At 42.0% G+C, this 27973-nt stretch overlaps 2 protein-coding genes across 3 annotated transcripts in view; both read left to right on the top strand.

The window, feature by feature from the left end:
- The window catches only part of PPP2R2A (protein phosphatase 2 regulatory subunit Balpha), a 36395-nt gene extending 25111 nt beyond the window's left edge, over window positions 1–11284 (top strand). Inside the window, exons 3-10 of the mRNA XM_041424822.1 lie at window positions 2918–3015; window positions 6269–6434; window positions 6879–6991; window positions 7214–7391; window positions 8014–8178; window positions 8703–8872; window positions 9375–9466; window positions 10298–11284. Coding sequence (XP_041280756.1) covers window positions 2918–3015; window positions 6269–6434; window positions 6879–6991; window positions 7214–7391; window positions 8014–8178; window positions 8703–8872; window positions 9375–9466; window positions 10298–10577 — 1262 coding nt within the window. The 3' untranslated portion in view covers window positions 10578–11284. The remainder of the gene's footprint in view (window positions 1–2917; window positions 3016–6268; window positions 6435–6878; window positions 6992–7213; window positions 7392–8013; window positions 8179–8702; window positions 8873–9374; window positions 9467–10297) is intronic.
- A 5127-nt stretch (window positions 11285–16411) lies between these two features.
- On the top strand, window positions 16412–27615 carry BNIP3L (BCL2 interacting protein 3 like). Of its 2 annotated transcripts, XM_041424809.1 has the most exons (7): window positions 16412–16592; window positions 20942–21122; window positions 21609–21681; window positions 22961–23064; window positions 23848–23997; window positions 24471–24560; window positions 27330–27615. In XM_041424809.1, the coding sequence occupies exons 1-6, from the start codon at window positions 16508–16510 to the stop codon at window positions 24517–24519; spliced, it is 642 nt and encodes a 213-aa protein (XP_041280743.1). In that variant the 5' UTR covers window positions 16412–16507; the 3' UTR covers window positions 24520–24560; window positions 27330–27615. The 2 variants fall into 2 exon arrangements, with proteins under 2 accessions (XP_041280743.1, XP_041280742.1); XM_041424808.1 differs by lacking the exon at window positions 27330–27615 and having other exon boundaries at window positions 24471–27261.
- The last annotated feature ends 358 nt before the right edge of the window (window positions 27616–27973 follow it).

Below are 27973 nucleotides of genomic sequence, written 5' to 3'. Positions count from 1 at the left end.
TGGAATGCATCCTATTTCCAGCAGTCATCAGTGTGGTGACAGTAGGGCACTACACATCTGCTTCTCCCTTAACTATCCCTTCCAAGGGCTCCTGGCACTGGGAAGGGGTCATTTCCCAGCGTGTGGCCAGCAGGAGCAGCTCTGTGTTTGCAGGCTCCCACCTAGGGAGAGGAGGGAAAACACCACAGTTTGGGGATACTCTCTTGTGGTGCTGAAGGGCTAAAATCATCGAGGAATTACAATTGTCATTAGGAAAAGGAAGGATAAGATGGGTACGTGTTTTGGGCAATGAGGATGTTAACACAGATGAGAATCCACAAGCAAATCAGGCACTGGGGAGGTTGAAAAGCTCCTCTGCCATTTCTCCAACACCTTTAAATCCACCGAGGTCAGCACCAGTGCTCTGGTGTCTGCCTCTTCCAGGTATGGCAATGTGGAATTCCAAAGAGGACCTTACTGGGTTTGCTTTCTAGTACAGATTTCTTTGTAAAATCTGTATCTTGGCCCTGGTTTGGGATTACTTAAGTAGAAATCACTTTTTTTCTGTCATGTTTTTAGCACCGTTTTTTTGCTGTTGAAGAGGGAACAGTCCAAGATTACACTGTGGAAGGCACATTGGATTTATTGATGTATCTGATGAGTTTTAAAACAAATTAATATTTTTCCATTACAATTACTGCTAAGGAACGTATTTGGTTTTAGTTTAAAACTGATCCAGTACTTGGAATGATCTGCATGGTGTCAGTCAAGCACTGGAGAGTTTTCAGTAGCTTCTCACCATTGCCTGAGCCTGCTGGACTCCTTGGAGGTGTGGGATATGGGTGCTGAAAGTTTGTGCACTCGAGACTGTGATAAAGCAGGGTCTGTATCAGCTTGGAAATCACTGGGAGAAAGCTTGGATTCTCCTGAAAATTTAAAAAAAAAAAGGCAAGAATGTCTTGGATCTCCAGAAAAGTGGTTGTCTTTCTGCTGTGTGAGATTTGTATTATTATTAAATAGAATATACAGCATTAGACCTAGGAAAAAAATTTTCTGGCTGGTATTGCTGAAGTTTTTCTGGCTGGTATTGCTACCTGTTCTAAACTTTCCAGCGACTTCCACCAAATAAGTACTTTGATTAATTTATCCATCTGTTCTCAGATATATGAGACTTCTAAGGCAATTTTTTCCCTGCTCTTCTCTTTCCACATACATGGACACATTGGATTCACTGTGTTGTCTATACCAGTTTTGAGACTGTCAGAGCTCAGTGTTAAGTCTTTGTTTTTCTCAATAGTAATTATTCTGTGTACTTCTCACTGCTGAGATATATTAGTGTGTTTTTCTTCAATTAATTGATACTTTTTAAGGTCTTCTCCTGTTGGAGGAGTACAACCATGTGCTTTGCATTGTGTGAAAAAGTCAAAATTGGACTGCTTGGTTTGCACCTCTCTTTCTGCACGTTAGTGAGTTGTTTCTTATCTCTGTGCCCCGTTCACCTGGGAGAGGTTCCTATTAAATACCACATCTGCAGCTCAGTGGTTTGCATCTTAAGCCTTACAGTTGTGAGATAAATCACTTAAACTTGGTCAGAAGTAGGAGAATGACTGTCTGAAGTAACTGCTGTCTTCTGGGATGAAAAAATGATGAGCACTGGAATGAAAGGGATTTTTTTGTGTGTGATCTGGATCCTGGCTCAGCGAGGTACAGGCTGAGGTTGTATTTCTGTCCTTAACTCTATTTGGAGACATTCCAGTATAAGCAGTGCCAGGTGACAGTGGCAGGGAGGTTGGTGGGGAGATCTCTAGGGCAGTTTGTGCTGAAGAATACAAAACTCTGTGGAGCTGGTGTTTGGCTCTAAGTCAAGCAGGCATTGATCATGTTTAAGTCTAAAATGTTATGAATGCAATGGAGAATAAGAAACCATCCCACAGAAAATACTGTTTATCTACAGCTGACTGGCATGAAAGTGAAATGGACTTAAGACTTGTGGGTGTAAAACTCTCAAGTAGTTTCTCCAGCAGAAAATTAGATTTATAGAGTTGTGTTTCAATTTGGTGTTTCAAAAATGGTTTGGCTTCTGATTCAACTATTTGGAGTCCAGGGAGCATTTGTACCTTTGGAAATTTGAATGGGTGGGTTTGAGCCTAAGTTGTAATTTGTCCTATCTGATGCAAGAACAGCTCAGTTTGATACTAGGGATTACTATTCTTGTCAGTGGATCTTCACAATTTAATTCTAGCACTCCCCATCAAAACACTATTGATAATGTAAACCTTCTTCACCCAGAAGAGGTACTCGGGTGTTTGGGAGACTGTTGAGGTTTTTTGCAGCTGTTTATTCCTTGCATTCCTTAAACATGGATATCTGAACTTTTCTCCCCTAATACCTCTAGCCTTTAAGTTATCAAATGTGTACTGGGAAAAAAAAACAAACCAGAGGTGCTTTGGTGCTTTGAGGTCATATCTCTAGCCTTTAAGTTATCAAATGTGTACTGGGAAAAAAAAAACCAAAAAAACCAGGTGCTTTGGTGCTTTGAGGTCATACGGATAATGATTGTATCTAAATCATACATTAGGAAAAACTGAGAAAATAAAGGTACACAGTTGCTCTAGGAAGGTACAGTCTGTATTCTCTAAAGTAGAGTCAGAGTAGAAAAATCAGTTTTAAGAGGTTGAGGATATTAAACCTTTAAGAAAAAAATAATGCACAACACCATGCTTGTAGCTCTGGCATGGTGATCTATAAATGCTTCTCAAATGTACAGCTTAAAAAACTACTGTTCTTTTTGGAAGAAACTTCTATTTGCATTTTATAGATGTCCTTTAACTTAAGTATGATTTTTTTTAATGGTTTGGATTTTTTTTAATCATGGCTTTCTTGGCCACTTGGTATTTAGAAGAATGATTAATCTGTGGGATTTATTTTTGTTCTGCAGCGGATATAATTTCTACAGTAGAATTTAACCATTCTGGAGAGTTGTTAGCAACAGGAGACAAGGGAGGGAGAGTTGTCATCTTTCAACAGGAGCAGGAGGTGAGTGCTGTCTAATTACACTGTATTACATGTTCTTTCTATTCTGTTTTTAAAGACAAGGAGCATGTTTTTATGAAACCCCTTACACAAAGTGCGTGCCTGTGTGATAAGTGATTACAATACTGAAATTTAATGAGAACTTTGTGATAGAAGTTATTTTAAACAGTCTTTGGTTGTGGTCTAAAGAATGTTGAAAGTGAAAACCAAAAAGGGGTAGGACACAGAAGACCCTTGGGGGAGCTGAAGTTGGTTCTTATACAATGAGTCTTCCTGGCTGTGATGATGATTTCAGATTTCACTGTAAACGGGGATATTAAAAGTTGCCCTTAATTAATTGTGTGACTGTGACCTCAGATGTCCTTTTGCACTCTGGTACCAGTGGAGTAAAACCACAGAATCCCCACAGCAGAGGTCTTTTCTCCCTTTATCCTTGCTTTTTGGTCTTTGGGCTGTACCTGCACGGCAGTGGGCAGCTGAGCTGCAGTGCCCGATTTTAACTGAGGCTGCACTTGGAAGTTGCTGTGCTTGGAATGGATTTCAGGGAGATGCCACCTCACTGCCTGGAGATGCCACTGTTAGTTTCTGTTTAGTTTCTCCTTCAATTTCTGTTCTAAAACTCCCCAAGCTGGGGATTTCTGGCTCCCAGAGCAGGGGGCTGATCTGTGGGCGAGGCACTGTCCCTGTGCCAGCAGCTCCCCTCGGTCAGTGGGGACATCTAGTGGGGCTGTGTGGCACCAGCTCTTGGGGTGTTTTGTGGCTTTTTATTGTATTCCTTTTATTTCTTTGTTACTTTTAATTCTTGAGTTGTAGATTGATGCTTTTAAGAATCCTCTTGTGTAGCTTAAAGTTGCAGAAGTTCCTTGCCAGCTCTCAGGTGAGCTGTGTTTAAATGACTCCTTGGTTTTTGGAGCATAATCCGTGCTCACATCCTTAGGAGCTGGGATCCAGGGGTAGGAAGAACACCTGGGTTGTCATGAAATTCCACAGAATTGTTTTGGGCACTTTTTGACTTCTCTGTATTTAGGGAATGATTTGTGTTTAGGGACTTAGCTCCCTGATGCATTGGTAGTTGGTTGTTCCAACAAACCGTCTAGAGCAGATTTTATGTATGGAAGTGTATAAAAGATAAGTGTTTTATTTGGAATTCTGTGCCCCTTTCTGCCTCACTGCACTGGAGAGCTTTGCAGGCCACGCCTGCAGGAAGAGAAACACTGACAAGGGCTGTGTGAGGAGCTGTGCAAACCTGTGTGGCTTCACCCACTGCCAAACTGCTGCCACCTCCGGGCTGGAATGTGGCAGCCGGTGACATCAGCTCAGTGCCGGGCAGGAAGTGAATACTGCGTCTCACAGAAACTGAGCAGGAATTTGCGTAGGCACAGTGCAATTACCTAAATTGGAATTTAACATCAGGCACATTGGGCCAACACCTCTCCTAGTTTGGAATTTTTTGTTTTCCTTTGAGCACCATGAGACTGATAGTTTGAATTTTGATTTTATCCCAAGGGTGGATTTCACATATTACTGGGTTTATGTATTATTCTGGTCCTGTAAAGTTTTACTAGAATACACTCATAGAATATTTAAGCCTCAGTTGTTATGGTAAGTCTGGAATTGAAGGAAAGTTCCCTACTTCCTAAGGCATTTCCTACAGTACAATAGATTTCCTTTCCAAGTTGTTCCTTGCAGTGACCCAGCTTCACTTGTTAGTTCTGACTGAGGCTTAGAACAAAGTCCCTTCCATTCTCCAGGGTGGGAAAAGCAGTGTAAGGGACAGGTGTGCTACAGAATTCTGGTGCTAAATGTGATTTCTAAGCATCTTGCCTCCTTGTCCCTTCCCCACCCCCAGCTTATTTTGAAGTGTAAGAGTTCCTGCCTGTTCTCAGGGTATGAAGCATGAGAAAATGATGTAAGGAATGTGACAAATGTGGGCCAGCAAGGGTTGTATCAGATGTGTTTTGGTGAGGTACTAAGGCATTAAATGAGCCCATGGACATGAGACACCAGAGAAGGAAGGAATGAAGTCCCCAGCCAGGAACATATCACAGCAAAGACATCTGATGGTGCAATCTCTGGAGTGGGTGGGACAGGAATAAATCACAAAATTTAAAACCACTGCAGGTGAACATGGGGAATACTGCACCAGAAATGGATCTAATTTTCTGTACCCAGTGGATGAAATTCAAGGTTCAGTCCACGCAGTACGATATTTTGGTGCCTAAGATATAGCTTTTGGAAAGAGGAATTGTGCAAATTTTTCAGTTTTGCAGACATTTCCACCTGGACAGGTAACTGCAGGGGTGACTCTAATGCCAGAGCAGAGGTGATGAGCTTTTTGCCCTTCTAGAATGAGGAATGAAAAGCTGCTTAAACAGTTCAGAAGCTCTCAGGGGACTTGGACATTATAAACCAGAATAGTGGAGCTGCTGGTATAAATTTAGAGGTGCCATGTGGGATTCCATAGTGTGCCTGGAAAGCTGAATGTACTCACAGAGTAGATTTGCCATTTGTGTGTCTGTGTTGCAGGGGAAGGGAATATTCCCTTCAAACAGCAAAGGTGGAAAAATTAAAGATGAAAGAAGTTGTAGTTTGGTTTTTGGTTTGTTTTTTTGGGGTTTTTTTGTTTTTTTTTTTTTTTTTTTTTTTTTTTTTTTTTTTTTTTTTTTTTTTTGGGGTTTTTTTTTCTTTTTTTTGGGTTTTTTGGATTTGTTTTGGTTTTTTTTAATAAAATATTTAGGTAAAATATTTGTTTGTTCAGCTGCTCAACACTAACATGAAAACTTGTTGGAGATGTTATTCACATTCTTTGGGGAGTTTCTGGAAACTTCAGCTGCTGCATAAACTGTCTCTTCTCTGATGGGTTTTGTTTTGTTTTTTGTTTTTTTTTTTGGGTTTTTTTTTTTTTTTTTTTTTTTTTTGTTTGGGGTTGTTTTGTTTTTGGGTTTTTTTGGATTTGTTTTGGTTTTTTTTAATAAAATATTTAGGTAAAATATTTGTTTGTTCAGCTGCTCAACACTAACATGAAAACTTGTTGGAGATGTTATTCACATTCTTTGGGGAGTTTCTGGAAACTTCAGCTGCTGCATAAACTGTCTCTTCTCTGATGTTTTCTTAGCCAAAATAATAGAAACTTTAATAAATTTCTTGCAACAGAGATGATGCTCATTTTATTTGGTTGACAGGATCATGAAAATCAAGCAGGTTGTACCCCAGTGTACACTGTATACATGTCTTGATCATTTGATTCTCTTTTTAGAACAAAACCCAGTCTCACAGTAGGGGAGAATACAATGTTTACAGTACCTTTCAAAGCCATGAACCAGAGTTTGACTACTTGAAAAGTTTAGAAATTGAAGAGAAGATCAACAAAATTAGGTGGTTACCCCAGAAAAATGCTGCTCAGTTTTTATTGTCTACAAATGGTAAGTATTTTACACCATAACATGTTGTTATGTAGGTTTACTGTTAGGATTTGGTCTAATCCTCTCCAAAAGGCTGGAATCAAGCAGGGTTTAACTACAGGGATCTGGGGATGTGGTTCTGTCTTCCTGGGCACAGGTGTCCCTAGTACGGGGTTGGGGTATTTGGGATTTAGTTGCTTTACAGTCCATGTGAGTCCCTGTGTCAGAGCTTACATTAGTCATTCGTAGCAATCTCTGTCCTGACTGAAACTTGCCCTAACTCTTATAAAAGAACAAATTGTGGAGGAGGTTTTTTAATGCATTTTATCTTGTCTTGTTTTCCCCAAGCAGCATTTTTGTCTTTTTTGGTGCACGTGGGCGGCCTTGTCTTGTTTGAAGGCATCAGCAGTGATGACTGGTGTCTCTCCACAGCTCTCATTTTAAACTGTGGCTGTTTCATTGCAGATAAAACAATAAAGTTATGGAAAATCAGTGAAAGGGACAAAAGACCTGAGGGTTATAATTTAAAGGAGGAGGATGGACGGTATAGGGATCCTACTACAGTTACAACACTACGGGTGAGTAGCTCACAATCAGCTAATTCCTCCTCTCCCAGCCCATGGCTCTGGGATGAAGTGCCCCTCACATCATTAACTTAATCTTTGCTTTGATGTCATTTGGCAGAAATACTGACTTTTAAGATATTTCGTCCAGCTCGGGATGTTGAAGGACTGTGCTGAGCAGTGCTGATGTCTGTGGTAGGTTTGGATCTCACTCTTGCCCTGCTCTGTGTGTTGCAGGTGCCAGTGTTCAGGCCTATGGACCTCATGGTGGAAGCCAGCCCACGAAGGATATTTGCCAATGCCCACACATATCACATCAATTCCATCTCCATCAATAGTGACTATGAAACGTACCTGTCTGCAGACGACCTGCGGATCAACCTGTGGCACCTAGAAATCACAGACAGAAGTTTTAGTATCCTTTTGCCATTGGTCTGTGGGATGGGAACAGGAAAACTGTTGGGTTTTATTTCCTCTCATGAGAAGTGTTTAGTATATATACAGAGAATTAATCCATTAATCCTGGTTATTTCCCCCTGGTGATTGTAAGGGCTTTTACTTCTGGAGAAGGAATGGTTTGGTTTGGAAGGGACATTAAAGCTCATCCGGGTGGGCAGGACCAGCTTGCTCCAACCTGGCCTTGGACACTTCCAGGGATGAAGCAGCCACAGCTGTGTGAAGTTTTTAATACAAAATAGCATTTTATAATGTAGCAGAATAATTAGAATTTAAGCAAGATAAAGTTCTATATGAAATACTAGGGAGATAATTTGTAGTATAGAATTAATTACTACTGGAGTGTGGAGCAAAACTGAAGCAGGTTTTTGCTGCTGTAAGAATTACCCTGAAACTGATTCAGAATGTGATTGTTACCACCTTGCTTTGTAGACAAATTGTGTGGCTTGATTTTAACTCTTACCTGGGTTGTGCCTGGGTCCCACAAGCCTGAAGTAGCATTTCTGAAAGCACCTGAAACTGAAAATTACCTTGGGAAAAACCCATTTTGCTGGAGGCAATTCCTTAAAGAGCTGCTGCAGATATTGTAGATATCAAGCCTGCCAACATGGAGGAGCTGACGGAGGTGATCACAGCTGCAGAGTTCCACCCCAACAGCTGCAGCACGTTTGTCTACAGCAGCAGCAAAGGCACAATTCGCCTGTGTGACATGAGGGCATCAGCCCTCTGTGACAGACATTCAAAGTGTGAGTGCTGCAGTTCAGTGTCTCCCTGTGCCACAGAACGTTTGCTCTGAAGTGTGTATCAGACACTGAATTGTCTGTGTGGATTTGTGTAGGATTCCTGTAGTGTATTGAACAGATCTAAAGCCTAAAATCTAAATAAATCTTGAACTTATGTTTTGCTGGAGTAAAAATAGTGAATAAAATGAGTAGCAGCTTCTGTTTGGACACTAGGAATGGCTTTTTGCAGACTTCAGGTGGTTAAAGGCCATTTGGTCTGTACTTGGTGCTGGAAATCTGGTGCATGTGTAAATCAAGACTTCACATATTAGCAAATAATTCATTTTTTAAGAAGCTGACCTTGGCTTGGTACAATAAGAGAGTATGGCAACTATATCACAACTGTTTCTCCTTAAAAGTTATTGTATATAACACAGAGTAACTCAAGGTGGAAAGTTTATTGAGACAATGTTAAAGTAATTTGGGTGTGTCTTGTATCAAAGAGACACAAACTGACCTCTTGAAATGCCTGTCTTATTTTCTGGCAGTGTTTGAAGAACCAGAAGATCCTAGCAACAGATCATTTTTCTCTGAAATCATCTCTTCCATATCTGATGTCAAATTTAGCCACAGTGGTCGATATATGATGACTAGAGATTATCTGTCAGTGAAGATCTGGGATTTAAATATGGAAAATAGACCTGTGGAAACATACCAGGTATTGGGTGAAAATCATGTGGGTTGGAAATTAAAAAACCTGGACAGAGGCCAAATCTTACTGATAGTCTTGATGTGGCAGTTACAGTTTTGTCTGTGGATTCTGGCAGAGCATCCCTGAGGTTTGGGGATTCCACACTCCTGCTGAAAGGTCGTGGTATTTGCAGGGTGGTGGCAGAACCCAAACCTGTGTTTGGGGCTGAAAAAGTCTCCCTCTTACCCAGTGGGAATTTGGGAGGTGGAGAGGTGATCTCCAGCCATGAGAACCATGACAAGTCTTTGGCTGTCTTTATGTTCTGTGTTATATCCTGAAGAAAACAGGAGGCAAAACATTTCCTTTTCATAAAATGTTTTTAGCTGCCACTGAAAATTGCTGTTTTTGTTATAAGAAAGAGCTCTTGTGAGCAGTGTCAGGTTCCTTGCATTTGGAACAGTCTGGGAAGGCTGTTTTACAGGTGTGTGAGTCTAATGCTCACTCAGTTTCTCTGATCCCTCTTTTCCAGGTGCATGAATACCTCAGAAGTAAACTCTGCTCACTGTATGAGAATGATTGCATTTTTGACAAGTTTGAATGCTGTTGGAATGGATCAGACAGGCAAGTGGAATTCTTATCCCTGTGCACTTCAGAACTTTCCAAGTTTTTCGTAGAATGGGCAGTGGACCTCAAATACCTGGTTTTGGACAACGCTGTAGGACTTCAGTAGTCTGTAACATGTGCATTACTAACTGTAAGAATTGCACCAGGCCTCTAGGGGAACCCATGGGAAAACCTTCCAGGAGTGTTCCTTTTTACAGTGATTTGCCATGGTAGTGACCTTGCCAGTAACACCACTTAGGACAGCTCTTGATTCTGTGCTAATCGTGCCATTAACTGCTTATTTGTGACACTTAAAGCAGCTCATTGGTTCACCTGCCAAACTGTCAGATGTGGTGCACCTTTTTTTATTTTTTATTTATTTTTTTTTTTTAAATCTGGCATCTGCTCAAATATTTTTTGAGGCAAAAGAAGGACAGGGAAACTTGTAAGTATATTATTCTTACTGAACAGCTGATGCAGAATGAGGAGCTATGAGGGATTTTCACAAACTAGATGTGCTGCTTAGTACCTAAATTTGCACAACTTGTGTGTCGCTAAAAATCCGACATGTCTGGGGTTTGTTGGATCTCTCCCGTGCGTGTGTGAAAGGCAAGTTAAAGAATGACATTCGAGGTGCTTCGATAACAAAATACACCCAGGAAAGGAAAAAGGGTATTTTTGGGAGGTTTTAAGTTTATAAAACATTGCAGTACCTGCTTCCCTTTGGCTGTAGCAGATGTGGCTGAGGCACCTCCCTTCCATTTGCATCATCTCAGCTGAGACCCTCAGGCTTCCTAAAAGGAGGAGGAATTCCTAACTGCCATCTTTCTTCCTTCCCCCTCTGTGCAGCATTGTCATGACAGGGTCTTACAACAACTTCTTCAGGATGTTTGACAGAAACACGAAGCGAGACATCACCTTGGAGGCGTCCCGGGAGAACAACAAACCCCGCACGGTGCTGAAGCCGCGGAAGGTGTGCGCCAGCGGCAAGAGAAAGAAGGACGAGATCAGCGTCGACAGCTTAGACTTCAACAAGAAGATCCTGCACACAGCCTGGCACCCCAAGGAGAACATCATTGCTGTAGCTACCACAAACAACTTGTATATATTTCAAGACAAGATGAATTAGGGTTGGCATTCCTAACTGAAGAGTCACTTCCTGCATAGTTGAAATAGTTGAATCTAGCATTTGTACCTGTAACAAAAGCAAGTGAGAGGTCCATTATGGCACCCCTTTCCAGTGTTTAAAAATGTGCCATATGACAACACACTTTTATAGCTCCATGGAGAAGGCTCTGTGGCTCTGTTGTCTCCGTACCTGCTAGCCATTTAGGTGAGGATAGGGCACTTTTTAATTTAAATGACTACTTGCACCATCTTGCCTAATGGACTAGACTGGACTGTCTCAACATCGGTTTACTCCACTTTTTATGCCTTCCATTGTGATGACGTCAGACACAGGGAAAGCCTTCAATCATGCTATGGGATTTAATTGTGTAACCTCATTACTGTATCATTCGTGGCCCCCTTTTTTTATTAAATACAGCTCATTCTTGCTGTGGCTTGTAGCATTCCTCCTCCTTCTGGCCTCCTGGACTCCCCCTTCCCCCCTCGTCCCCCCTCCACCTCGCCTTGGTGGTGGTGTATGGAGAAAAAAATAAACAAAATAAAGCACATAAAATGGGTCCGTTTGGGGTCAGTGGTAAAGGGGGTCTGTGTTGCAACAAATGTTTTAATAAACAGTTGACTGTAATCACTCCTTGCCATGTCTGGCACCAAAAAAAAGAGAAAATAAGGAAAAAAACAAACTACTGAATAAAAGTGACAAAGAATGGAGAATCTGTTTTCTTTTTTTTTTTTTAACTACCTCTTTATACAAATACTCTGTTTTACCTTAGATGCATGAAAATAAAATTATGTTTTTTGTAATGATTTTAACCAGTATTAATTATTTTTCATGGGAATGAAGAGAGGGAGGGATTTCACAGGCACCTGCATTCACTCCTGAGTAACCTGGGCACCAGCCAATGTATGACCCATTCCCTCTTGGCACCACAACTGCTTTAAGGTTTTGATCTGAGCAGTCACTTCCTGTGCCCTTGAATGCTCCTCTTTTTAACCTGTTGCTTTAATCAGAAAGGGAATAGAATCTTCAGGTTTTAAATTCCATTTTTTTGGGACTGATGTCTTAATGTTTAGTTTTGTCCTGGTTTCTTCAATGCCTTGTTTTAGGATAAAATACCTTTAATGCCTTGTTTAAAGCACCAAGTCCCCTGTGGCTTTGTGAGAAGTTGTCCGAGCTCCTGTGTGGTGTTCTGTAGTAGCAGCCAGCACCATGGTTCCATAGCTAATGACTGCACTGCATTCTGCTGCTCTATTTTCTGTATTGCTAACTGGAAATGTAGTTTTAACCATGCAAATGTTTTCTTCTGGCTTTTGGCTTTGCAAAAGTTCCTGCACTTATAGAAATGTTCACTGGTGCAAGGAGCCAAACGTGGAGTACAGAAGCTGCATGAAATAAGTGTTCATAGTGATGTGAGAGACTTCAACTCCTCAGCACATAAGGCTTATCCAAAGATTAACTAAATATTGATGCTTTATAAGGCTCATGAGTTTTTACTTCCAGTATTTTTGCTAAATGTGCTTTTAGGTTTTGTTCCTCCTTCATGGAAATGTTCAGTGAAGTTTGAATTCATGGTGAATTTACCTTGACTGGGAGAATTTTTGCTTTTAAGTTACCTGTATTTAATTACTTCTGTGGCTTAGAGGTAGTTATTAAAATGACGTTATGATTTGATCAACTAAGATACTGTTTCTGCTGTAAAATTTTGGCTGGGTTAGAGTTAATTAACCAGACTACTATTGCAATCACTCTTCAGTTTTTTAAGTCCTTCTGCAGTGGTGTGAAAATGTAAAAATTCTAATATTTATTAATCCAGTTCTCTTAAATACAGTATTTGTCTTGTACCGTGCATGCGTGACCATGAGCCTTTGTAAGGATTTTACCTTTTTTTTTTTCACCTGTTAGCCTTGTAAAACAAATGAACTGCCCCAGGGACAGCAGCTGTTTTCCAGTGGGTGAATAAACGAGTGGGCCCTACTCCTGTTTAGTAGCATGTGACTAATTTTACTCCAGCAACCAGACTTTCCAACAGTTCAAGAAACAACTCGTTGAGTAACGTTAATCACATGTGTAGCTGTTTCCAGGGCCAAAGCTCATTCTTTATCTTAGCGTGAGGGCACTGAGGTGATGAGATGCTTTTGCTGCAGAGCTGGTAAAACCACGTTTTGTGAAGGTTTGGCCATGCTGGATTGGGAAGATGAGGGCCATGGTATTGAGGCTGCTGTTCCTGTGCCAGCCCTAGCCCCAGGGATGCACTGAAGGCGCTTAGCACAGCCCCACGCGGAGCTGAGCGCGTGGAGATGGCACAGCGTGACCGGGTGCAGTCACCTAGAGCAATACTCCAGTACAGCTTCTTCTTGGAGCACAGCTGGGCCTGCTGGGATGGGCTAAAGCTCCCCTTGGGAAAGGGTTTGGCTTTGCTGGTAATGGTGATCCGTGAGATGTCATTCATCTGAGGTTTAACTTGTCCTCACCAAACCCAGCTCCTGCCTGTGCTGTCACACTATCCCATAGAGAATTCTCTAAGCACACTGTCCACTGATACATGCTGTAAATCATATATTTTATTAATAAAAGTACACAGAGAATACACTTTGTCAGGATGCTTTTTATGCTCTTTCCTGCCCCTACCCTCTTCTGCATTTGCAGGTACTTTTGATGAGTGGTCTCTTCCTTGTGCCTGGGGAACTGTGTCCCCATTCCTGTCCTAGGCAGGGTGGTGCTGGTCCCTGCCTTCAGCTGCTCCAGTCACACAGCATCCTCAGTGCCCAGTAAAACCAGTGCCCGTCTGCAATTCCCAGTCCCTGAGCACCAGACTAAACACAGGGAAGGCATTCTCCTCCCTGCACTCTTGTCCTGATGCCACTGATGGTCCTGAAATGCCACCAACCACCACTTAGGTGGTTTGTATCTACAATGTGACAACTGCAGTGTCATTCGTGCCACCAGTTACTGTTCAGTGAGGTGTTTATCTGGCTGACACAGTGCTGAGGTGCAGGAGAGCCCTGTGCCTCAAGTCCTTTGTCACTGCCTGGAAAACATGCTGGATATGCAGCAGCACCTGTTCCCCTACTGCTCTGTTCAGGGAGGACAGGATCATTTATTGCTTAACTACAGATCCTTTTATTATCAGCCTGATTGGAAAAAGGTCAGGTAGTGCTGACAAGTGGAAACCTGTGGGATTTCCCCTCCTGGAGAGGGGCTGTGGATGATGGAATACCAATATTTTAATAGAGATTTTTATTGTCCTCCTCTTAGGCACAGCAGAGCTGGGAAGCAATTTCCTGTGTGCTGCTCTTCTGCTCTTCCCCTTGGGCTGTAGAGGTGTAAAACATCCAGGCTCCCATCAAACACTCCTTTTATTGAATAAAAGGTGCCTTCTTTTACACTTTCCCATGGAATTGGCTGTTGTAAAGGGAAGGACTAGTGTCTTGGATGGAGGTGTGCTGGGAGTGAGGCTGCTGTGTAATGACTCTGGGTGTCTGGAGCTGTTTGTTTGCCTGCAGCAAACATCTTACTTAACTTGGTCTGGGCTTGTAAAGATAAGCGGTGGACTAAAACCAGTGTCTGTTTCACAGCTGAGAGAATAAAAACTGTGAATACAATTTCTCTACACGGTGAATTTTACCCTCCAATTTTAACAGTCTCAACCTTTGCAAACAGGAAAACAGCCCTGGATGCTTTATAATGCTTTTCTGAGCCAGGGCTCTCCACTAGGAGGCAAACGTTACTGTAGAGAGGTGGAAGCTTCGGAACCGCGAGCGATCACGGCGAGGTGTGGTCACTGTCCCTCGAAGTCACCTCCGGAATCAACAGTGATCAGTTGTTGCTAAATATGAAACACCATAAAAGCGTTTCCAGAGTGGATTATTGCAGTACAAAGAGTTCAGCCGAGGCGTGCAGGGTGAGGAGCCCTTGTGCTGGGAGGATGCTGGGTGTGTCCAGCTCGGGAAAGGGCGCTTTTTCAGCTTTGGGGAACAGAAATACCAAACAAAGAAAATAAAAGTAACCGTGGCATGTTGTAGACTTGAGAATCATGCAATGTTTTGGGTTGGAAAGGACCATGCATCCCATCCAGTGCTATCCCCCTGCCAGGGGCAGGGACACCTTTCACTGTCCCAGGCTGCTCCAAGCCCTGTCCAGCATGGCCTTGGGCACTTCCAGGGATCCAGGGGTAGACAGAGCTCTCCTTCTTTACTTGAACATTTAGAATACCTTGGAACCACGAGGTAAACCAGTGGGATTATCTTGGCACAGGTCTTGTTAATTGTTTGATTTCAATAGACTTTTTTTTTTTTTTTTTCCTGGAAGAAAAACCTTTGTATTGCACTCCAGTACAAAAAGCTTTTCCCAGGAATCTGTGGCCATTGTTTGTCTTCTATTAATGTGTGGTTTTGTGTCCATCCAACGCTGCCATTGTCACAGCATTTTCCATCCAAGGATTCAAATTACAAACCTTAATTACATTCAAATGCCTCAAGGAACCTGTGTAGTGGTTCGAGCACACGGCTCAAAGTCAGGCCTTGTGAATGCTATTTCTGGCTCTGCATTGACTCACTCTATAATCTTGATCAATTTATTTCTGACTCAGAAATTTTAATAGTCCCACTTGACTGATAAATATTAATGCCACAAGTGTTGTGGCAAATGCTTCCTGAATGAGGGTGGTGACAAATGCTCATGTTAGCCTGTGATTTGAGGGTTGCAAAGTAGGATGGGGTTACCTGGGCAGGTTTTTATTCAAAATCACAAGTAGCTCATTGTTCTGATTTCAATCTCAAATGTTTCTGCAGCCCCTCCACCTGTAAACAGATGTTTTATCAAATTAATGCAATTGCTGCTTTCTTGTTACTACTAACATAGCTAATTCTCTCCCAGTGCTGTCCCAGAGACATCCAGATTTTCCACAGGGTCAGATATTTGGTACAGTCATGCAAGGTCTGCAGTCAAATTCAGAAGTGTTGGTGTTACAAAAGGCAGATTTCAAACCTCCAAACATTAGTGTAGATGAATAGAAGACAAAAAATTCTTATGACAGGTATTGTAGTACAGGATGTTTGTGACACTTGTGCATACAAGTTTTTTCTCTAGCTTAAAAGAGTTCTGACACAGAAATAAGTGATTTCTTCACATTTGTAATGGGGAGCAAACAAAGAACACTACTGGGGTTGTATCTGTGTGGCTTCACTCTGATGGTGTTGCTGTTACTGAACTCCTTCAGTGAGTACGGTAATAAAAAAACCACGATTTATACTCTCGTGGCTGTTGATGGGAGGACTTCATGGTGTAAAAGGTTCCTTTACAACTTTTGGTAAGAAAAATTCTTATAAATATAGATATACGTATGAGAGAGATGAGACTGAAGTCACAAAATTACACCAAAAAGAGTCTAGGCCTCCAAATAAACCTTGAAGTGATGTCAAAACAGAATGAAGAGAACAAGATTAAAAGCAGGCGGGCTGTGGAAAGGGAACTGCCCAGGGAGGCTTGGAGTGCCCATCCCTGGAGGGGTCCCAGGAAGGGCTGGATGGGGCACTCAGAGCTCTGGGTTGGGGACAGGGCGGCGATCGGGCACCGCTGGGCTCGGCGGTCCCGGGGGAGCTTTCCCAGCCTGACCGGGGCACTCTGGGCTGGGGACAGGGCGGCGATCGGGCACCGCTCGGCTCGGCGGCCCCGGGGCTTTCCCCGCCCGGCCGAGTCTCTCCCGTGCCCCGGGCCCCGCCCCGCTCCGCCACTCCCGCTCCCTCAGCCCTGCGCACGCGCGGGACGTGCGCGGGCGCGGGTCGCGCCATGGAGGCGGAGGGCGGGAGCAGCGCGTGCCGCGCCTGCGCAGCGCGACGCGACGGGGCGGGGCGGGGCGGCCGGGCCCGGAACGGAGTCCGGGTTTGTTGTTTTTGCCCCAGCGGCTCCTCAGTCGCTTCAGCCGCGCCGCCGCCATGTCCAGCCCTCAGGAACAGGCGCAGCACAACAACAACAACAACCCGCCGGCGGACGGGACGCACGGCGAGCCCGGCCTCAACAGTGAGTGCGGGCGGGGAATGGCGCGGGGGGCCCTGAAGGGGCCGTGAGGGCCGCGACCCCCTCGCTCCGCTGCGGGCCGCCATTGGTGTAGGACGCGCCGCGCGAGCCGCCGGGGGCCAATGGCCGGCGCGCAGCCGGTATAAGTGGCCCGGCGGCGGCCGCAGGGGGCACAGCGGCGGCGGCGGGGCCGGCGGGCACCGGGGAACCCCGGGCAGCGGGGGCGGCTGGGAGCGCCGAGGGGCCGCGCGGCACTGCCGGGGTGCATAAAACGGGCTCCCGGGCTGTGGGAGCGCTGCGCCTGGCGGGACCCGACCGCCTCCTTTCGCGGGGCGCTGAGGGCGATCGAGTCCCCCGAGGAACGGCCCGGGCTCGTTGCGTGGTTACACGGAGTTTACCCGAACAGCGACGATGGGGATACAGCGGGGTAGGGGGAGGAGCGTGGCTGTGGGAATGAATTTATTCAGTGGCTGAGTCAATAGCACTGACGTGAGCTATTTCCCTCTATATCCGGCATCTCTGTCAGCTGCTTTGCTGCATCCTTTTGTTCCTGGGATAACCCTAGTAAGGCACATCATGCAGGCTCTGGTACTTACTTGGCAAATGCTTTCGCTTCGTTATAAACAGCTCCTTCAGTGTGTCTTTTCATCTCTAAATTTTAAGGATAGAAGAGACGAATAAATTGCATTGATGATAAATGTAACCTCCGTGGTTTACGATGCAGTTTAGCTGACCACAAAATAAACTCGTTGGTTGCTTTTCCATAACTCAATGGAAACTGTATGAAAGGAAGAATAAACTGTGCCCTTTTCATAGCGCTGCTATTGTGTTGTGGTAACACTGCATCGTGTGATAACCGTGGCACCTTAAACAATGTTACCTGAGTCAATAATCTTGGCAAATTACTCAGGCCTGTTGTACTTAAATAACAATTAGGCTGTCAGAGTTGCGACATGCTGGGTGCCTGACTCGATGCTTACTTCAGAAATGGCCGTATTTGATGCCTGTATATTTTATTTTTGATTTCTGGTGACATGGTAACTGTGGTATCGTTAATCTGCTGGGTGATAAGAGCGACAAGAGCTGAGAGCTCTGTAAGGCAGGGATGGATCTGCCCACGGAGACCTTGCTGCTGGGGCAGCGGCAGAGGCTCAGTGATTGCTGGAGGAGCTGAGCACAAGGTGGGAGAGGAAATGTTTGACACTGTGCTCCAGCAACAAAACACATGCACCCAGTCAGTTCCTCACAGGCTTAGTGCTGCTTTCACCTGCACAGTGCTTTGGTGGCAGAGGTGCATTTTCTGCCATTCAGCTTTTCAGTGAGCTTTTCAGGCTAACGAGCTGAGACATGTATTCACGGTGCTCTGTGTGCCATTTGTGCGTGTTTAGGGACTTTTATTCAAAGATCCCTTAGCACTTGGAAGGCAGAAGAGCTGGGAATAAAACTGGTAACCTGTGCTTTGTTGGGTTCATAGAGAAAAAAAACCCAAGTGCTTGCTTTTGGGAATTCTAGATGCTTCCTGTATTTTAATTATTATAAAGCTCTGTTACATATTGACAAAAAAAATCCCACCTTAGGCAAGAGCCCATCTAGCTCTGTCATGGAAAATCTGCTTAATAATTACCATTGTGGGAGTCTGGTTGGCTTTCTTTTCCTTTTCCTCTTTTTTTTTTTTATTTTTTTTTTTAATGTACTTAATTGTAAAAGTGTTATCTATTAGTTTATTCAGGTTGATCATGTGTCAGATTACTTTTGAGCTGCTGAGTTAGTAGTAGCTTGGAGTATTTTTATATCTATAAAATATATACAGGTATTTAATTTATATATTGCCTTTGATATCTCCACTTCATGCACCGAGCTGAAATCAGAGGGAATAAACAAAATGAGACCAGGCTTCTGCAACATGTTTAACTCCTGCTGTTTAAACAGTCCACCAAGTTATGGAAAAACATAGAATTAAAGTCAGTGTATATAAATTCATAGTGAAATAATTAGCCACAGAGCAAAGACAAAATTCAAACAATTTTGGAGAAAAATACAATTCACGTGAGCAGTTGTTTGGAGGTTTTTTTTTTCTCCAGGAGTGTGTGTTATGTGATTTGTGAAGGGAGGAGATGCTGCCACATTTCTTAATTCTATTACTCTTGGTTCTACCACTCTTCATTCTGCCACATTTCCTATTTTACTGTCAAGTAGAAATACAGTGAAATTAAAAGTTCTCAGGCAGGTGATTAATGTACAAAAAAGCTCGGGGCAAACCCCATTCTCTGTTATTTGGGCAGTTTATTCTCCAATACATTCCTGTCCATCTCTTTAAAGAAACAGAGATTTACATCCCTGTAATCAGTCTTTGAACCCAGTGATGTTCCCTGCTCCCTGTCCCAAACCGGTTGTGAGTGCCAGTGGCAGAGGGTAGCGTGCTGCAGCTTGATGGCAGATTATGCTTCCTTGAATGTATTTTGAGTCATTCCCGGTGAGGTCAGCTGGGAACGTGCTGCTCCTCATGTCAGCTCCTGCTCAGCCCAGGGACTCTTTACTCACGGTAGAGTTTGGGATTTCTTCCTACTATGGCCACGGTGTGTTTTAAATAAATACAGAATTTGTCAGCCCAAGATAAATGAGTAAAAACTTCATTTGTGACAGGGGGTTTAGAGCTGTGTGTCAGAGTAAGCAGATCTGATCACCATCCTCTGGGTGTTCTAGTGTCAGAGGAACACATCCCCTCACGCTTTTGCCCTCTGCTGATTTTTTTTGATCCTAGATGGCTTTGCAGATCCTGATTTTTCCAATAGCCAAAAGTGGTTGTTGGGACATATACCTTTCTACCTATTTTTTACCTGTCTTTTGACCACTTGCTAACTGCATTTGCCCCTGCTTTTCTGCAGGTGTGGTCTCTTGCTGCTGCAAGGCAGAACAACCTTCCTGATGAAGCCCTTAGAGTCTGGCCATTTTATTTAGGAATTCAGACACCAGCAATCATCACCAATCTGGAATAGCACAGTCTCTGTCTGATGCTGACTGGGCAAAGCTGCCTCTTCCCAGTTAACACCTGATTGTCTGAAAAGCCTAATGTGCAGTGCTGAGCTGGTGCCTGTGCACTGCCAAAATCCCCTGTTTGTGAATCCAGCCTGGGAAAACTAGGCTGGGAACCACCAGAGCATGATGCTTCCATGGCCATCACCGTAATGGCATCGTGAATAAGTGGTACTAAAGGAGAATTCTTCACCAAATCAAGTTGAAAACAGGCTCATTATTAAACATCCCTTCCTGTGTCACTGATTGAGCTCCCAGAGACAGAACCATGGTACAAAAAATAAGTGCAGGCACTCCCAGGTACATTTCAGAAATCAAAAATCAGTGTTAAAATGTAGGACTTGCACAAATAATGCTCAGAATGTTGTATTTGTAGCTTCAGGCTTGCTTGTCTTGCTTGGATATTTTTACCTCCTGGGGAAGATGTCCAAACTTTAAAAAATAGTTAACCAAATCCAAAAAGAACCCTGAAAGCACCTTCAGGTGGAATAAACTAAATTACACACGAGTTGTGGTGACATGTATCTCTACATGTCACCAGTTGAAACATATCATTAAAGAATGTATCAGAACATACACTCTCATATTTAGTTAATCTGCACATAAAATATAAGTGAAATACATTTTAAAATAAAAATCTTCTCTTTATGTACACAGTATGTGAACTTCTTAGCAGCTGCTCTTGTCATCCAGAGTACACTCTTGCTCTTTGTTGAATCTTAGTGCACGTGTAGATGTCCCATAGGTAAAACTACCAAAAAATGGGGGGAAAACAGTCAATTGGAGACTTATGGGAGATGTTTGTGCCAGGGCAAAGCAAGCTGAATGGGACCTGAGAATGGCAGCCTGCCTGTTGTATAGAAAAGTCTGGGATTGATCCAAGGCCTTTGGAAGTAAAGGAAAGGAGAACATAAAGCTGCACAGGGGGAAGTTTTGTATTAGGGGCATAGGGATGAAAATTCTGTTTGAGAAAGGAATGTAGATCAGGGTGAGGTGTAATGGAGTGATCTGTAGTTAATTGAAGCTCCAAACTGCAGAGAGATGTGGCTGATTAAAATTTTAATAGCTGGGGAGAAAGGAGACAGCTTGTTGACCAGCTCCAGAGTTAGGGAGAAACAACGCAGCGTTTAGGGGTGTTTGTGTTGATGAAAGAAGAAGAGCCCTGTTGCTGTTGTCTCTATCCCGTGTTTATGAGCTCTCTCAGGTCAGTGTGTGTTATCTGAAGCCAGCATGCTGTGTTTCCCTCTGGGTGCAGTTGATAAACTGAAGGTGTGTTGGGTGCTGGGGTGTCCATGGGGTGACGTGTGGCTACCCTACAGGTTCCTGGGTGGAGCTGCAGATGAACGGCAACGGCAACGACAACAGCAACGGCAAGAACGGGGGCCTGGAGCACGTGCCATCCTCCTCCTCCATCCACAATGGAGACATGGAAAAAATCCTCCTGGATGCACAGCACGAGTCAGGACAGAGCAGTTCAAGAGGTAGTTCCCACTGTGACAGGTAAAGGAGTGTTGGCTACTCTGCCTGTGATTTTATTGCCCTTTTTGTCCTGTGGATGGGTAAAGCTTTTGGTCAGGGGAAAGTCTGTTGTGCTCCAGTATTTGGAATAGGTAACTGTGTGATGCTTCCACTGGTAATGGTACAAAAGCACACGTAATTCACAGTACTGGTAGCGTTCTCTGCAAGAACAAAGGGAGTTGTATCTTTTCTGTAGCAGCTGAACTTTTGGGCAGCGCTTTCTTTGCTTTAGGGAGCAACTGTGAACTCTGTTGAGAAAGGTAGGATTATAAATTTTAAAAATTTGAAAAGGTGGGGGGGGTTGGGAAGACTTTCTAATGGTAGTTTTTGGGATCTGAAGGGTGGTGCAGTCTGTAACTCAGCTGAATAATGTCCAGAAGCAAATGAGGAAATGATGCAGCTGAGATTTACCTACACTGATGATTCTTTAGTTGACAAAATGACATTATGATATCAATTTTTCTTTAGCCCGTCACCTCAAGATGATGGACAGATAACTTTTGATGTGGAAATGCACACAAGTAAAGACAGTAGTTCTCAGGTATTTTCTTCTTTAACTTTTAAAATATACATTTGTAAGTTATGGATATTTGATCTAGGCTTGAGGGGTAGAATATGCTCTTTGTGATGTCAAAAGACTTATATTCTGTTTTAATTGAAATTTGACTTAGAGATTTATAGTATTGGAGTGAGGGAAAAACGAGTCTCCATCTGTACAGCTGAGAAATGCTACTTTCCTAGCAGTCATGTTACTGTGTAACCCTGCTGGCACTGGGTGTTAAAGCTGGGTTTGAAATGTTCATATTTCTGCATAGGATTTCAGGGTGCTCACCGATTGCTGTGCAGATACTCACATGACAGTGAGTAATCTCCATGACACAAACTGAGAGGAGACTAATGCTGAACTCTTAGTTTGATAATTTCATAAAATTTGCTGTCTTCAGCAGTATAAATAAAAAGTGTTCCTGGAAGAATGAAACCTTGCATTTAATTTTGTCAAAGACCTGGGACTGTTGCAGTTCTGCCCTGAGAGCCAAAAGGGTCTGAATGAAGGTGTTGGTGAGCCCTGCATCTCACTTGTGACTGTGCTATTTGATTACCTCTGGGTTTGCTGTGGTTCTCACTTAATGTTGTAAGTGGCTTATCTTATTTTAATAAGAGTCACTCAGGAGATTGTTTTAACACTAGGTAGGAGTTAAAGTCAGTGGTGTTCTCTACTCTTCCTAATTTATTTCTTTTCTTATATGGTAACATTTGCATCTATTGATGTGAAGTTAAATCTTTATATACAATTAGAGTGAGTGCTTGCTTTTCCCTCTTGCATCTGGGATTCATCCAGTAGAAGCTACTAGTTGCAAGTAATGTAGATTTTAAATGACTAATAACACCTTTAAAAAGTCAAAATACTGGTTTTGAAACCTTTTTATTTGACTTGCCATGCTTTTAGTCATGTTCTGTGGGCTTTAAATGGAATGCCATCAACCTAATGTTTTTTTTTTCCATTTGTAAATATTTTTTGCACCGTTCTGGTTTATTACATTCAGGATTAAAATAATAATTTGTTTTTGTTAGTTTAAAAAAAACAAACAGCTTGCAATAATGTGGAAATCCTGGCTATAGTAATAGAATTTGTGGTTTCCTGACTTCTGCTGGCAAAATCAAATCTCTTTGAAATAATCAGCAGTCCAAGAACACTTGCTCGTTTATCAGGTGCCACCATTTGGTGCTTATCATGTCACCACTGTTGTTGTCACTCTCAGTTTAACACCCTGAGGAGGAGCTAATTGTGTGTTACAAGGCTTGTCCCCTGTGTGTTTCAGTCCGAAGAAGAAGCAGTAGAAGGAGAGAAAGAATTGGAAGTTTTGAAGAAAAGTGCAGACTGGGTGTCAGACTGGTCAAGTAGGCCTGAAAACATTCCTCCCAAGTGAGTTCAACTTCACATTTTTAATGAATATTAAGATATTTTAATGAATAGATGAAGGAAAGGATCGTCACAGTCTCACAATCCAAATAAGTTCATCTTAGGAAGAGATTGATTTCTCTGTGGGGAGGCTAAAAAGGTCAAAACAATGAAGTATGAAAATCAAAAATAGCAACAGAATGACTTGAAGGTAATATAAAGCAGCAGCAAGCTGATTGCAAGGTTTCTTGACAAAATTGTAATTAGTGGGAGAGCTGGGTACTTGGAGCTGGGATTCATGGGATTTAGTCTTGGCTTATTGAATGGAAGAGTGTTGAGCAAGACTCCTAAATTCTCTGTCCCTTTTTTTCTTTCTATGTAAAATATGTAATGTTCATCCACGGAAGGGGAAACCTTGAGATCCTTGAATGCAAAGCATTTTTATTAAAATAGAGGATGCTGTCTAAATCTGGCAGACTTCTGTATCTGTGTTTGGAACAAAAAATGAGGCCTCTTGCTAACAAATCACATCCTGAAATTCCCTCTCTCGGACCTGCCTCTCTCTGCAGCTCCTGCTCCCTTTGTGTCTATACTGTCTGTGTAAGTGGTCTCTGCACAATCCCCCCTCTTACTATCTTTGATTCCTTACTCTGTGTAAGGGATCTCGGGCTTGATCTCTAGCTCTTTGTACTTAAAAAAAAAAATGTTCCTACAGAGATCTGTGCATTTATGTGCAAAAAAAAAAAAAAAAAGGAAGGAAACAAAAAAGTATTGTTGAATTTTTTCCCCCTCCCCCTCTTCTTCCAGGGAATTCCATTTCAGACATCCTAAACGTTCAGTGTCTCTAAGTATGAGAAAAAGTGGAGCAATGAAAAAAGGTGGCATTTTCTCTGCAGAATTTCTTAAGGTTTTCATTCCATCTCTGTTCATATCTCATGTTTTGGCTCTGGGACTAGGGTAAGTATTAACCTAATTCTCACTTCAGCTTTTGCCTTTCCACTTTGTTTGAATGTCAGGTCCTGCTGAAAAGGACTTTTTCTAGAGTAATGATTTTTACCTGTCACTCAAACTTCGTGTACTTTTACAAAAGCAGGAAAACTTAGCAACGATTAGAACTTTACAGGCTTTAATGTACTTTATTTCTAGAATAAATCAAGTTATACTGAATATGCATGGATGAGTTCACAAATAACCTTTGCAGTTGTAACATGTGCAATTTGATTATGTGCCTTCTATTTAAATGCTTCAAGTTATAAGGGGGAAAATTATAATAGATGAAAAATAACTTCTACTGACCAGCATGAAACTACACTGTACAAATAATGATGCTGAGGTGGTGTGTGTAGCACAAACTCTGTAATTTCCAGTTTACTGTGGGAAAGCAGGGAATATTCCTGTGCAATATGATATCCTTATACTTTTTATTTCAGCATCTACATTGGGAAACGCCTGACCACACCTTCAGCCAGCACTTACTGAACCCATGGAGGGCAAACCTGGACCCCATGTGACCTGTGAAGGTGTTACTGTCTCATTTAGTACATTTGACTTGAGACCATTTTAAGCATGACCCTGACTTCACCCTTTCCTTCCATATCCAGGTTTTTGCTAACTCTGGAATTCAGTATTGTGTTGGAACTCTGTTGAGGTGTTTGGCTATCCACATTCTTTCCCTCTCTCCCATCCCCCTGCCTCTTGGCCTGCAAGACACGTCAGAGTTGCTGGATGGAGTTTACAACTGTCTCTATGTTGCAAGGGCTTCTCTCAATGCAAAATGCCACCAGCAAGTTTAATTTTATCAGTGATGCTGTTGCCTCCTTAGTGCAACCTGACTTCAGTTGCAGTCGTGCATGGTCTAAGTGTTGACTGCATGGTGGTGATAAAACAATCTCTTTGGAAGGAAATTACTGATTGAAGCGGGAAAGAGTTTTTCTTTTGTAAAAAAGAAGCTGGTTATGGAATAAACTAAGAAATCACTGGCAATAAAGATCCAGTTTAAATCAGCTTTTGAGGGGAATTTACTCAGCCCCTTGTATTGGCTAACAAACACCATTTGAATTGCAGGAGGCAAAGACTGCATAAATTTTAAAGTAGGATAACTAAATCCATCAGCATATTTTAATACTAGGTAATTGTTGTAATCTTGTCTTTTCTATGAAGTCAGCTCCTTATTCCTTGTAGGAAAACCTGTCTGATACCTAGGAAATATTAGAAAAATTGCATTGTTTGCATGTGAAGAAGTTTTTTTTTTCTTTACCTGTTTTCTTAAGGGAAAATTTTCAATGCGAAATTTTCCTTTTCACAGTAGTTCTAAATTAAGGAAAAACCCAGCAGCTGTAGTGTAGGTAGGCTCTGTGTAAAAGGAAATTCTTCTGTTTGTTGTGGACCCATTTGCATCTCTGAAGATCCGGCAGTTTCAGCAGGAAAAGCGTTTGACTCATCCTTAAGGGGGACAATCTTGCAGGTGCATAAAGGTTCAGAAGTTGTAAAAGCTCTGAAATGTCTTCTGCAAATGAATTTTCAATATTCCTCTCTCTCATTGTTTACTGTACAGTCTCCTTTTTGGGGATACTTGGAACCTGAAAGTCACTTGTGATGTCTCATGTTAGGGTAGATTTCTCACTGATGTTGTTGAACTTTTATCTTAGGGAACATTAAGCCTTGTCCTCCTTCAGTGACACTTCTTTTCGAAATGTGAAGCTTTAGTACCAAATTGTTACAAAGCATCGGGACAGTCTTGTCCCTAAATAGATTTTATTGGCTTTCAGAACATGTAGCATGAACTCTGAAGGATAGAATACTCCTTTATATATATATATATATATATATATATGTATATATATATATATAAATATGATATAGACTTTAATACTAAGTATTTAGGGAACCAATGCTAATTTTTAGACTAGCAAAAATCTCATTTAAATAAAAACTTTAGTTGGCTGGCTTGTAGAAAATAAGAAAATCTAGTCAGCCATTTGGAGAAGACAGCTACCTATAATTGTTTGCTTGCATCAGACTTTATAAAGTTGATTATTTGATAGAGCAGTGATTGCATGAACTAATTGATGCATAGAAGCTAAATCCCAGCTGAGATTTGGGTTAAAAAAACTTTAGTTAGCTTCCAGGAAGTGAAAAAGTTAAGTATGAATCCACTGCTAAACTGTATTTATTTTCATTCTCTACTTCTGAATGCTGTCAGAGAATGCTTTCAGGGTGAACAACAAATCCTCTTGAGTAATCTGCTTTTTTTTTCTATTAGTTGTGAATACTTAGTGGCACTTGAGCTGCCCACTAAGTGCAGGTTTGTTTTGGGTGTGGATATTGGTTTCACCCAGAGGTGGGGGCGGGCAGGGGAACCAGGTGGAGGGCATTTTAGAGAGCATCAAATACTTAATTTTACAGCCCTAAAATCTGAGGGGACAGGAGAAAGGCTGGACCACTTTCGCTTCTAACACAGCACCTTGTTTTGTATGAAATTGGAGTAGTGGAAAAAGAGATTTTTACTAAGTAGGGAGTACTTTTTAAAGAGGAAAACCCAGTAAATTACACCTTTCTAAATTAAAAGCTAATTCTTCAGAGTATCTGATAAATAACAGTGCAAACTTGTGGCTGGAGTATCAAGACCACTAATGACATTTGGAGTAAAACCTGTGAAACCCAGAGCTGAGGAATGCCCCGTGGTCACTGTAACACTGGCTGGGACACAATGCAGTGTTTATTGAGATCCTGTTCTAAGCTTTGGAGGAAAATCTGCAACTTCCACTTTTACAATGAACAGGAACAGAGTGTTGTATCATTCACAAAGGGGTTTCAATTATTGAGAGTTGAAGTTTTGTTAAGATAAATGTTGTTTAAAAAGCTTTATACCTGTTTACAGTTTTGGAAAAAAAAAGTGTAGGCTTCATTTTTCTTACATTTAGTGAAAACTGGCCTAGACTTGTAAATAGGATCAAGAAAAAATGCATAAACTCGCACATTAAAGATGCAGGCTGACCTAACTGCAGCAAATGCATATTTACTTACTGTTTTCAAAAGTGAAAGCTGAAGATTGTTAGAAATTCAAATTTTTAATTGACTTTTGTTGAAATATTGGAGTTAACTGAGCCAAAGTGATTATGCATTCTTCATAAATTAGTTAGCACTTTGTAACATTATATACAGTTTACATGTATAAGTTGTAGCTTATAAACATTTTGTGCCATTAAAGCTCTCACAAAACTGCTTGTCTGAAATTACTTCATGCTGCGCCTTTCTTTTGTCTTTCTTCTCTTTCCCTTTTTTTACAGGTCTGCTTTTTAAGATGTTGTATGGAACTGTTTTGTTCTGGGTGACACGAACATTGAAGCTGCTGTTTATAGACTGGAATAATTTTTTTGAAAGATTGCTTGGGTTTGTTTTTGTTTTGTTTTTTAGTGACATGGGATCATCTGCTTCATTTCCTGAAGCACTTAATAAAAATATTCCCCCTGGCTGGCCTTGTGTACCTTCTCCAAGTCCTCCAGCACCTTGTCCAGGAAAAATTCTGTAAGGAAAATAATGTGGTGGCATATTAAATGTAAAGTAGAATTGCCGAGATTTTGTATGATTTTTTGGTCAACTCTGTTGTATTCCTTGTATTTCTCTTCTGTTTCCTAATTGGGTTTAATTTGCAGATTAAAGAGTAAGGGACATAAACCCTAATTGTTAATCTGCCTCCATGTTCTTGGTTCAAGAGCACAGGTTATTTCTGTTTACCAAGAGGAGAGTTGTTCATTCTAGGTGGAAGTGGCACCATTCCGATTACTGGTACCACCCATTTTAGTTATTCTTTTCTATATTTTTAATCTGTAAATCCAGAACTTTGTGTAAATGGGATTTTCTTTTTCCAGAGGAATAAGAGAAAATTATAAACCCTACTTCCAGAAAGTTTCTCTCTCTGAGTCTCACAGTG

Source organism: Onychostruthus taczanowskii, unplaced genomic scaffold (assembly GCF_017590055.1).
Source record: "Onychostruthus taczanowskii isolate IOZ18803 unplaced genomic scaffold, ASM1759005v1 scaffold84, whole genome shotgun sequence".
Classification (NCBI taxonomy): domain Eukaryota; kingdom Metazoa; phylum Chordata; class Aves; order Passeriformes; family Passeridae; genus Onychostruthus; species Onychostruthus taczanowskii.
The sequence above is the reverse complement of the archived record's forward strand: the minus strand, read 5'-3'. Positions and strand labels throughout refer to the sequence as shown.

Excerpts from the sequence above, each read along its gene's own strand:
- BNIP3L (XM_041424809.1), top strand. The coding sequence starts at position 16,508 with ATGTCCAGCCCTCAGGAACAGGCGCAGCACAACAACAACAACAACCCG. Across the intron at positions 21,123-21,608 it reads GGTAGTTCCCACTGTGACAG|CCCGTCACCTCAAGATGATG; the intron begins GTAAAGGAGTGT and ends ATTTTTCTTTAG. Across the intron at positions 23,065-23,847 it reads CCTGAAAACATTCCTCCCAA|GGAATTCCATTTCAGACATC; the intron begins GTGAGTTCAACT and ends CTCTTCTTCCAG.